The following is a 12,412-nucleotide window of genomic DNA, read 5'->3' as shown; positions in this document are numbered from 1 at the left end:
TCAAACAGTGTGTGCGTACGTGAGTGTGCGGCAGGCTCAGTGCGTACCTGCATTTTGGAGGGTAGATACTTGGTGGTTTGTATTTGCAGCCTGGAAATATTGGCCCATAGTGTGTGTGTGCGCACACACACATAAAACATTCAGCTGCAACAAGGTTCGCTTCTAAAGGTAAAGGTCCTAGACCAGCCCAGTGCAGAAGCTTCCCACATTGTGTAGCTTTATAAAAATAAAGAGGTTATGTATATGTCTGGAGCAGGCACATAGAGTGAATTCTTTAAGGTAGTGGATTTGCCTCCCAGAATGCTGCGGCTTTTTGGCACAAGCAATGGCCTTACACTTTCCCATGAAATGCTCTAATGGCCTTGTTGAATGAATTGGGTCTTGGAGGCTGGTAGGCCTGCTGTGACAGGAGATACATGCTGTTTTGAGAATTATTTTGCTAGCTTCCTAAGTCAAACTAGGATGTTTTGGAGGCTATCTGTTTCGACTTGGATGTACATAACCTAAGGGAAGACATTGACTGTTTCTGCCTATACCAGGGTTTCCCAAACTTGGGTCTCCAGCTGTTTTTGGACTGCATCTCCCATCATCCCAGACCACTGGTTCTGCTAGCTAGGGATCATGGGAGTTGTAGTCCAACAACAGCTGGAGACCCAAGTTTGGGAACCCCTGGCTTATACCTTCAAAATAAATCTTCCTTAGAGCAGATTCACGGATGCATGTTCCCTGTTGCGTCTAATGGCCTAAAAAGCTTTGTCATGTGAGGGGCAGAGGCTGGGATCTTGACTGTCCTATGCATCTATGCACCATGATTTTGCAGTCAACTGTAATTTTTGGATATTCTCCCCCTCGTACTGTAAAAGCTGAAGTGAGGTGCACACATAGGCTCTTGGTGTAATCTAGAACCCAGTTCATGCACTATTCTAAATACACTTCCACAACAAGGGCAGAAAGCAGCCAAGGTTTGCCCTGTTCTCGCTCACGTGAGATTAAGGTTGTGTGTGTGTTTGCGACTCCTAGAAAGGGCTGCGAAAGAACCTGCATGCAAGGACTCTTGCCCTTAGATACAAGAGTGTATCTTGGCCCAATTACCCAAGATATCAAGTGGTTGGCCCTCCAGTCCAAATAACTACATGGGGAAAGGCTTACATCGTTTAGCATTGGAATATCGTTTGGTGGGACGTGGGTGGCGCTGTGGATTAAACCACAGAGCCTAGGACTTGCCGATCAGAAGGTCGGCGGTTTGAATCCCTGCGACGGGGTGAGCTCCCGTTGCTCGGTCCCTGCTCCTGCCAACCTAGCAGTTCAAAAGCATATCAAAAAGTACAAGTAGATAAATACGTACCGTTCCGGCGGGAAGGTAAATGGCGTTTCCGTGCTTCTCTGGTTCGCCAGAAGCAGCTTAGTCCTGCTGGCCACATGACCCAGAAGCTGTACGCTGGCTCCCTCGGCCAATAAAGCGAGATGAGCACCGTAACCCCAGAGTCGGTCACGACTGGACCTAATGGTCAGGGGTCCCTTTACCTTTACCTTTATCTTTTCAGAACACTAGTCCCTAGTGAGGTTCCTGGAAGCTACTGTTTAAAGCAGGCTTCCTCAACCTCTGCCCTCCACATGTTTTTGGGACTACAATTCCCATCATCCCTGACCACTGGTCCTGCTAGCTAAGTATCATGGGAGTTGTAGGCCAAAACCATCTGGAGGGCCGAGGTTGAGGAAACCTCGTTTAACGCATGAGGTGCTCTCGGGCATATTTGTGACTGTTGTTTTTTTATACTTATTTGTTATTTTTATATTGTTTTATATTTATATTTTATGTTTTATCTTGTTGTTTTTGTATTGGAAAAATATAGCATTTCATTCCCCAGTGTTATTTCTTGTCATTTCAAACGTAAGGGCAGCTTCTCAGCTCTTTTATGATTTCTGTTTTTGTTTCTGCCTTGTTTTACAGTTGGGTTGTTCTCTCTCCCCACCCCCCCTGGTTGTTTGTGAATGGACGTGTAATGTGTTTTGATTACTAGATGGAAGGATTAAGTCAAGTGGCTTCTGCCCATTTTCATAACCTCATAGATTTCAATCCCACCTCCCCTGCCCCGCTAGGAAGGCTCACAGCTCTCGCTAAATAATGAATGGTCCTGATGATTAAGCCATGTTTTTTTCCTGTGAGAATGACTTCTCTGGAATGTGTAGACCTAACCTACTTTCGGTTCTCTTGAGCTCCTGGACAATTTTATTTTTAATGGAAAGGCTTTTATAACACACTCTCTCACACACAAAAGCCCTCTGCAGAGGTCCACGTGACGTCGCAGTCGTGTGTCTGGCCTTTTCTTTGCTGCAGAAGGCAAGTTTCAACAGGCTGGGGGGGGGGGAATACTGAATTTATTAATTGTCAGATTAATAAATTTCAGGATTTTGTGCGGTTGTCCTTTCTCTGATGAGAAAACGGTTACTGTTTCATCAAGCCCTCTTTCCTCTGCTTGTAAAGGTAAAGGTAAAGGAACCCCTGACCATTAGGTCCAGTCGTGGCCGACTCTGGGGTTGTGGCGCTCATCTCGCTTTATTGGCTGAGGGAACCGGCGTACAGCTTCCGGGTCATGTGGCCAGCATGCCTAAGCCGCTTCTGGCGAACCAGAGCAGCACACGAAAACGCCGTTTACCTTCCCGCCGGAGCTGTACCTATTTATCTACTTGTACTTTTTGATATGCTTTTGAACTGCTAGGTTGGCAGGAGCAGGGACCGAGCAATGGGAGCTCACCCTGTCGCGGGGATTTGAACCACCGACCTTCTGAGCCCTAGGCTCTGTGGTTTAACCCACAGCTCCACCCGTGTCCCTCCTCTGCTTGTAGATCACAACTAATTTAAGTTCTGACCAAAATTCTGCTATCCTGGACGGCTCAGTTGCTTAGAGCGTGGTGCTGATAACCCCAGGGGTTTCAGGTTTGATCTCCGCAAGGGACAGCTGCATTGCAGGGAGCTGGAGTAGATCACTGTTTCTCAAAGTGGGTGATACTGCCCCTTGGGGGTCCTGGAGTGATCCGGGGGGGTGTGTGTGGTAGCTATGGGTGCAATTGCGGGAGGGCATTGAATAAAAATAAGGGGACAGTGGACGCATAAAGAAGGATTTTTTTTGGGGGGGGGGGAATCATTCACACATGTTTCATCTGTTGTGTAATGAAGCTTACCGCCAGGTCAGGCGTTGTTGTGGAATGGCAACAACATTCGGCAACAGTGTTTGGCTTGGCCATAGCTGCACCCAGGCCTAGGATTGATTGATTGATTGATTGATTGATTGATTGATTGAAATAGATCTTGCAGCTTGCCTGCATGTTTGGCCAATGGCCAGTGATGTAGGACGTTGGTAGAACTATAGATACATAAAATAATGCACATTTGTAAAAGCAGCGCTGAGCCTTGCTTGCCTCCCATCTTTCCAGCTTTTGTTTCTCTCTCACTACCCCTGGTGCAAAATAAAATAAATAAATCAAGGTCTCCATTTCCCCCCCACCAGCCCAGGGTAATAATAGCAAAATTTCGGCTTTGAAATTGCTTGAGGGAAACAGCAATGACCCTCCTCCCTCACCCCCATGCCAGTATTTCTTTTCCACTCGCAGTCTCGGAGGTGACATTGCATTGAAAGAGGACTACCCTTACTTCTCAAAAGAATATGAAAACTACACTTACAAGTATAGTTACCCCTCTGAGCTGATTCACATGACCCACTTTGGGGCTTAACATTCACACTGTGCCAGTTTTCTTTTGTCAACCCGGATTGTATAACCTGAAGCGCTTCCACAAAGCCCAAAATTCTTCCTGACCCTAGAGAATGACAGGCCTGTGGAAATAGATCGGCACCTTCTCCACAATATTCTTCTGTCAAACTACTTGTTCTCTTTAAATATGGGGAACTTTTTGAGCCAGAGAGGAGGAGAAGGGGTGAGGGAGCAAACTTGCTTGTCGCAAGAACAAATGGTTTTGCATTTGTTTCTGTTTCCTTTTAAATTTTGATTTAATTGTTCGTCTTTGTAACCTTGCAGCCATGACAGCTAAGAATTTTAAAACTAAAGCGTGCCTGCGTGCGCGCACACACATACTCTCACTACAGCCGGTTTTCTTGGAATTCAAACAGAACTGGCTCACCGCCCGCGAAATACCTCAGGGAATCTGTTCACTACAAGCAGGAGCTGCTCTTGCTCCCAGCAAAAATGATCTGTATGTTGTACCAAGATAACCCCAACTATGTACTTGAAATAAATGGGATGGCATTTGTGAGAATAGTTCTGGTTGTGATATCACGGTGCTTTAAAAAACACAAAAACCCCCGGCATAATCGTCAGTTTTAGAATAATATGTGGTGATGTGGGAGAGACACTTTCTATACTTCCTGAATGCTTTAAAGCCCCATCAGTCTCTCTCTCCTGGGCTTCTTGTGAACTGCCCTGAGACCTATAGGTATAGGGCAGTATTATTATTATTATTATTATTATTATTATTATTATTATTATGCCATTGCAATAAATCCTGTGCCCACTTGTTTTCAAGCTTTCATTCTGTGGACTAGATGCACGTAAAGGGTAAAGGGACCCCTGACCATTAGGTCCAGTTGTGGCTGACTCTGGGGTTGCGGTGCTCATCTCGCTTTATTGGCCGAGGGAGCCGGCGTACAGCTTCCGGGTCATGTGGCCAGCATGACTAAGCCACTTCTGCCGAACCAGAGCAGCGCACGGAAAGCCGTTTACCTTCCCGCTGGAGCGGTATCTATTTATCTACTTGCACTTTTGACGTGCTTTCAAACTGCTAGGTTGGCAGGAGCAGGGACCGAGCAACGGGAGCTCACCCCATTGCGGGGATTCGAACCGCCAACCTTCTGATCGGCAAGCCCTAGGCTCTGTGGTTTAACCCACAGCACCACCCGCGTCCCTAGATGCACATACCCTCCAGCATTTATTTCTCTGATGAAAATGGGACGTCCTATTAAATTATTATTATTTTCTTATTTATACCTCACCCATCTGTTAGGCGGTAGAGGAACCAACCCCCACGGCAGGTTGCCAGGAAAGGATAAGACAAGGAAAAGTCCTTACCATTTGCTTTTTTATTCAGTGTTCACACAGAGAGAGGCTTGGGAATGCAGCCTCTTAGAATAATGTCCGGAGTGAGTCTCCATTCCCTCTGTCTCTCCCTCTTCCTCAAGCATCTCCGTCAGCTGTTGTCCCCTGGTGCTGCTTCCTCCTCCTCCTCTCCCATTATTTCCCAACTTTCTCCCTCATTTGCCTCTTAGCTGTGATCTCCCTCAAACCCCTGTTGTAATCCTGAACTGTCTTCTTCTTCTCTGGAAGGGTCAGGTTCGGGAGGCGGTCTTCACCATTCCTCCTCTGCCCAGCATGCTCCCCTGCCCAGACAGTCGTCATGGCTTCCCGGAGAGCCAGTGTGGTGTAGTGGTTAAGAGCAGTAGTCTCGTAATCTGGTGAACCGGGTTCGCTGCCCCGCTCCTCCACATGCAGCTGCTGGGTGACCTTGGGCTAGTCACACTTCTCTGAAGTCTCTCAGCCCCACTCACCTCACAGAGTATTTGTTGTGGGGGAGGAAGGGAAAAGGAGATTGTTAGCCGCTTTGAGACTCCTTAGGGTAGTGATAAAGCGGGATATCAAATCCAAACTCTTCTTCTTCTAACCATTTTGTTTATGTAGCGCAATGTGTGTGCAAACCTCACATGCTACTTCCTACTTGTGGGGTAATTATATAACATTTAGGAAACATCTGAAGGCAGTCCTGTATAGGGAAGGTTTTTAAGGTTCAATGTTTTACTATGTTTTTATATACAGTATGCTGGAAGCTGCCAAGAGTGGCAGGGGCAACCCAGTCAGATGGGTGGGGTGCCAATTATTATTATTATTATTATTATTATTATCATTATTATTATTATTATTACAATTACTATATTAATTACGGAATGGACAAGAGTGTGAATTTGACGTCGATGTACTTTGTTTTTCAGCTTAAGGTACCTGAACGCTTCTGCCAACAAACTGGAAATGCTGCCTCCAGCCACTCTTTCGGAAGAGACCCACAGCATTTTGCAGGAACTGTATTTGACCAACAATCACCTCACGGATAAATGCGTGCCCTTATTAACGGGCCACCCACACCTGAAGATCTTGCATATGGCCTACAACCGCCTGCAGAGCTTTCCCGCAAGGTAGGAACAGAGGCCACCGTTGCCAGGGGCTGCCTTCAGAACGCTTGAGGGAGGTGGTTGCTCCCACAAGTCCTGTGTACACATACCTGCCGCTTTGGAAAGCTAGCATAAAAGAAAGAAAAAACCACAAATGCAGCTTAGGGTCTCTGCCCCAAGTAGCTTACCGTCCAAACGTCTTTGATGTGCAAAACAATGGGATGCCATGAGCCTGAGAGGTACCAAAACAAATGGAGAAATATGAGTGGAAAGGCTAATTTGGGATCAGCGTAAGCAAATGCAGATAAGCTTTGTCTTCATTGGGGAGCAAAATGTAATTTTGTTCCCTACTGAGTATGGTATATTTTACGTGCATATTTGTAAAATGGCAGAGGCAGATGGGATAAACCGGTACGTTTTATTTATTTCACGTGTTTGGCAAACCTGGGTGGTCAAACCCAACAGATCAGGGGTTTATGGAGGGGAGGAGTGTGACCTGTTTCGTATTGTGTACACAAAGGCAGGCAAGGCGACTGATATGCTCATTGTTGTTGATCAGAGGAGGAGAGGATGTTGGGGATGCTAGCCTCGTGGCACCTTGCAAAAACCCCAGGGAAGGAGGAAGCTGGAAGATGAGTTTGCAGCCCTGCCCAATGAGCCAGGACCGGGCAAAAGAGGGAGGCTTGATATTTTTGCCTGCTGGACTGACTTGTGCCCATGTGCAAACATTACTCCAGACTGCAGCGGTTCTCAACCTGTGGGTCCCCAGATGTTGTTGGAGTACAACTCCCATCATCCCTGAGCTCTGGCCTTGCTAGCGAGAGGTGATGGGAGTTGTAGTTCAACAACATCTGGGGACCCACAGGTTGAGAAAGGTTGCTCCACAGTATCAGCAGCGTGTGACATCCCTCCTCTCTCTACCCCACATCTCTTCCTTGTAGCACATTAGTTCCAAGGTTTCTAGTCCCATTTCAGCACAAAGCCCTTCCTGATTCTGTGCCCCTAACAGAGGCTTTCCCTCTCAATTTTTGTGTCTGGTGATTTCCCCTCAGCAGTTAGGATGTCTGTGTTTGACCCATGTAGCTGTATAGGGCAGTTGTGGGTTTATAGAAAGCTAGAAATGCCCTCTTTTTAAAATGAAAACAAAACAAAAAACCATCATGGCTCTGTGTTGCAGTTTTAATACTAGTGTCTCCCAATCTCACTCACTCACCTGCCTAATCACTACCACTCCCTCTGACTTGGGAACAAAGCATCTCATTGCCAGGTGCTTAAGATGGGAGGAGATTGTGTTGCTTCCAGCTCAGTGGAGTGTGGTTTGTTTGCCGGCCAGAGGGGGATGCATCAGCGAGATAGTGACCCTGTGAGCAGGCAGGAGGAAGATGGTTGCATCAAATTTCAGTTAGCCGGTAGGCTTGTTGTTGTTGTTTAGTCGTTAAGTCGTGTCCGACTCTTCGTAATCCCATGGACCAGAGCACGCCAGGCACTCCTGTCTTCCCCTGCCTCCCGCAGTTTGGTCAAACTTGTGCTGGTAGCTCCGAGAACACTGTCCAACCATCTCATCCTCTGTCGTCCCCTTCTCCTTGTGCCCTCAATCTTTCCCAACATGAGGGTCTTTTCCAGTGAGTCTTCTCTTCTCATGAGGTGGCCAAAGTATTAGAGCTTCAGCTTCAGGATTTGTCCTTCCAGTGAGCACTCAGGGTTGATTTCCTTAAGAATGGATAGGTTTGATCTTCTTGCAGTCCATGGGACTCTCAAGAGTCTCCTCCAGCACCATAATCCAAAAGCATCAATTATTTGGCAATCAGCCTTCTTTATGGTCCAGCTCTCACTTCCATACATCACTACTGGGAAAACCATAGCTTTAACAGTAGGCTAAAAGGTAGCAAAGGGAAAGCAGAGCTTGTACGAGGCACACAGTTGAGCTGTCGTGAAAATGAGCCAGCAGTGTAGTGCAGTTGCTTAAAAGCAACAACAACTAATGCAATCACTTTACAGACACATAATGTCACGCTGACAAGAAGTAATGATTACTTTCTATTTTGTGCTGTCGGATTATATCTGGTGTACTCTTTCAGTTTCTGGAAGTCACATTTTAAGAAGTACTGGTGTGTAGTTGTTTTCCCCCCAGAGGAGTGCAGCCCAGGTTCCAAGCAAGGGTTCTTGAAACCCAGGTCCTGTGAGGAACGGTTGAAAGAACTGATGTCTTTAGCCTGGAGAAGGAAAGATGAGCGGCAGATCTGATACAGAGCTGCCTTCAAATGTCTGAAGGGCTTTCGTGTGGAAGATGGATTAGATTTGTTATTTGTTGCTGTTACACCCTATTTAAAGGGACACGAGTGGCGCTGTGGGTTAAACCACAGAGCCTAGGACTTGCCGATCAGAAGGTCGGCGGTTCGAATCCCCGCAACGGGGTGAGCTCCCGTCGCTCGGTCCCTGCTCCTGCCAACCTAGCAGTTCAAAAGCACATCAAAGTGCAAGTAGATAAATAGGTACCGCTCCGGCGGGAAGGTAAATGGTGTTTCCGTGCGCTGCTCTGGTTCGCCAGAAGCGGCTTAGTCATGCTGGCCACATGACCCGGAAGCTGTATGCCAGGTCCCTCGGCCAATAAAGCAAGATGAGCACCACAACCCCAGAGTCAGCCACGACTGGACCTGATGGTCAGGGGTCCCTTTACCCTTTACCTTTACACCCTATTTAACTGTGGGGCAGGCTGCCTTGGGAGGCGATGAGCTCTCCTTTTATCTTGAGGCATTTAAGCAGAAGCTGGACATTTTCCCAGAGAAGCTGTGCTGCATCCTGCACTGAGCAAGGGATTTCGGCTAGATGATTCCCCAAGGCCATTTCCAGTTCTATGATTAAGTTTGCCTGCAGCATGAAGCCACCCATGTCTGTAGCATTTACAGCACTTCCTTTTCTTGTTGGCCCTCACCAAAACCCTTTGAGGTCCATTGATTAGTGCCATTTGATAAGTGGAGCTGACCCAACTATGTTGAAGGCAAAGCCTTGCCCTGTAAAATGAGACCATGAATGCACAAAAGATGGACCCTGCTGTCTGCAAGACCCACACCAGCTACCCATAGACCTGCTGCCACCTTCTGGAATGGATGCATTTATCCATCGTCAAATGCTAATTCAGACTGCTGAGCTCTCCGTGCGAGCCACACATTGAAAGGTTGCCATGCAACAATTCATTCGGAGGAAATTGCCTTTTATCTCAGAATAACAGCTTTTAACATAAAGTTTCTGAGTACTTCCTAATAATCAAAATGTGTATTTTCTTATCATTTTCTTTTCTTTCCCTTCCCTTTCTCGTGTGTGTGTGTGTGTGCAGTAAAATGGCCAAACTTGAAGAGCTGGAAGAAATTGACGTTAGCGGAAACAAACTGAAATCTATCCCCACAACCATTATGAACTGTCGGCGCATGCATACTGTGATTGCACACTCCAATTGTATTGAAGTCTTCCCAGAGGTCATGCAGCTTGGTGAAATCAAGGTACAGGTTTTGTTTTTTAAAAGTAGGTGCCCTGCGTAGAGCTCCTCTTAGGTATTTTGAAGGTAGCCTGTAATGGAAATACAGCATCATGCCCAAATTGTCAAGGTGTGAACATGTCATATGATCACTGCAGTGTTTCAGAGAGTACCGTTAATTTTCCATGTTGTCTGAACCCAAGCAGAGTGATTCCCTGGGGAAATCTATCAACATACCAGCATTGTGGCCAGATGTGGAAGAGGTGTAAATGGTGATATTTTGCATTGATATGTCTGGGATGAAGAACGAACCAGCAGCCTCCCCAAACTGGTCAAGCCATCTTTTTTCAACTAGCTGCATAGAATTACCATCTTCTAACTCCAGATCACCCACAAAGTCATTCCCAAGAGTCACATGCTGTCCATTCCCAAGGTTCACGTTGGAAGACCACAAAGTAAAATTTAATCGGTCGGACGTGGCTTTTAAGCTGTGTCTCTCCCACTCATGTTCTGAATGCTGTGTCGTGTGTTTTGGATTTGTGTCACATTGCCTTTAATTATGTGCATGGGCAATATTCATTCATTCCACATCTCTGCAGTGCAAGAGAATAAAGGATTCATTTGAGAGGCTTTAGGATTTTATCATTAATAACTTATTTCCCTGTTTTATCCCCCCCCCCCCACTTGGTAGTATTCTCATTTATTTTGCGATTTTTGGATGACGGGACAGGTGTTATACAAATAAATATACTACCTAATAAATAGTTAAATATCTTTGTCAGTGTTCCAGCTCTTTGCCATTAATTGCCTTTACTTTGTGGCTTTAAATTTTCTTTGTTTGTTTAACTCAGACTAGCTTTTGAACACACTTTTAAATGCATAGCCTTCGCTTTATTACAGGCTAGAGGTGGGTACCAGCAGCTATCTCTAAATTAAGAGGACTCCTTCACCCCATCTATGTACTCATATTACTTTTAATTAAAACATGCTTAATACGGATGTGCTCCATCAAATTAAGAAGAAGAATTACCCTGATAACACAGACAGCAGGCAGATCGCTGCTTGTTTTGCAACATGAGTGAAGTTTGGAAGGTCGGGGGAACAGAAATCACACATTTTTAATCAATGTTTTGTGATGCTGTGAAATATTGCAAAAGAATTTACGTTGTGGAGTCTATAAAAAGGTGCCTGGTGCTTTTGTGATACAGCAGCTGTGTAACTCCCTAGAGGAGAGGAGAGGCTTTGGCCCAGTTCTTTCAAACAACCTGTTTTTGGGCTGTGCTACTTCAGACTGCCGGTGTGGGTTCACACATAAAGCTCCTTTGTGAAAATCGGCAGCGTTCTTACACGCAGAAAATTAGATGTCAGGGAGAAGGGATTCTTCTAATTGCAGTCTATAGTTTAATAAGCCTCTTGCACCCATATGCAGCTGCTTCACTTCTCCATTCACGTTACCAGGGAAACAAGCCAGGAAGCAACATTAAACCACGGTTGTCAGAACTGGGAAACCATGGTTAATGGCTCCCAAACAAGCCAGGGTTTGAAACCACCTTTAAACCATGGCTTCATATCCAAACTTGCTCATTAACGGAAGGCTTCAGACAAAGTGGGAAGCTGTGGTAAACCGTGGTTTGCAGGCTTGTTTTAACACTTGCGCAGAGTGAACAGTGCAGCTCGTTCATGTCTCAGTGACACGGTCATCCAGACATGGCCTCTGTGTGAGAATGTCACACACCTGCTCTCCTAGGAGTCTTCCATCATATGACCTCTAACATGGTACAGTCCAGACAATGGCTTGCCACTTCATCCACTTAGCCAGAAATGGAAGAGGCCAGAGGATTCAGGCTGAGATCTCATTGTTTTCTCTTCTCTCTCTCTCTCTTCAATTCTTCAGTGTGTGGACCTGAGCTGTAATGAGCTGACTGAAGTCACATTACCTGAAAACTTGCCTCCGAAGCTGCAGGAACTAGACTTGACTGGAAACCCCAGACTTGCCCTGGATCACAAAACCCTGGAGCTATTGAAGTAAGGAACAGTCAAACTTTATTACAGGGTAGGCAGAAGGGTACACAAAGCACTCAGGAAAGAAAACACACCCAGTATATAAACATCAGGTGCACATCATTTGAAAACTGGGCTGGGGAATGGGGAGAGAAATGTTCCTTCTTTTATTGCTACACTAGCTAAATGACAGGCACATTTTGTCATGCAGATTGCTGCAGGTCCCTCACAAAATCCCCAGCTTGTTTCTTCCAACCCAAGCTCAATAGTGCCATTCTTTCCCCTTGCATTACCCTCAGGTGCATGTCCTGTGGGTAGGTTTCAAGGCCTGTTCTTCTTACCTAGCAACCGTATCTGTTACTTCTACCATCTTTCTGTTCGATCCAGAGAGCTGTTCTGCTCCCCCAACGAGCTGGGGAGGGAGAGAAAATGTGCCCCATTCCAGACTCAAAACATCCCACCATCCCACTCCTGATCCAATATATATTTATTTCATATCCTGCCTCTCTTTCAAGGAGCTCAGAGTACATGGTCCTTTCCTCCAATGTGAGAGAGAGCCAGTGTGGTGTAGTGGTTAAGAGCAGTGGACTCGTAATCTGGGGAACCGGGTTCGCTTCCCCGCTCCTCCACATTCAGTTGCTGGGTGACCTTGGGCCAGTCACACTTCTCTGAAGTCTCTCAGCCCCACTCACCTCACAGAGTGTTTGTTATGGGGGAGGAAGGGAAAGGAGAATGTTAGCCGCTTTGAGACTCCTTAGGGTAGTGA

General features: G+C 46.2%; 1 protein-coding gene across 4 annotated transcripts in view; it reads left to right on the top strand.

Moving 5' to 3' along the window:
- The window catches only part of PHLPP1 (PH domain and leucine rich repeat protein phosphatase 1), a 158,260-nt gene that overhangs the window by 124,510 nt on the left and 21,338 nt on the right, over nucleotides 1–12,412 (top strand). For all 4 annotated transcript variants that reach the window (XR_014513335.1, XR_014513336.1, XR_014513337.1 and 1 more), the window contains exons 11-13: nucleotides 5,997–6,197; nucleotides 9,508–9,670; nucleotides 11,540–11,670. Coding sequence is in view for 1 of the 4 variants with exons in the window: in XM_083449263.1 (XP_083305389.1) it covers nucleotides 5,997–6,197; nucleotides 9,508–9,670; nucleotides 11,540–11,670 (495 nt within the window). In the remaining 3 variants the exon portion in view is untranslated. The remainder of the gene's footprint in view (nucleotides 1–5,996; nucleotides 6,198–9,507; nucleotides 9,671–11,539; nucleotides 11,671–12,412) is intronic.

The sequence above is a fragment of the Podarcis tiliguerta genome (genome assembly GCF_965153285.1).
Source record: "Podarcis tiliguerta genome assembly, chromosome: 7".
Classification (NCBI taxonomy): Eukaryota; Metazoa; Chordata; class Lepidosauria; order Squamata; family Lacertidae; genus Podarcis; species Podarcis tiliguerta.
Note: the sequence above shows the minus strand (reverse complement) of the source record. Positions and strands in the feature narration are given on the sequence as shown.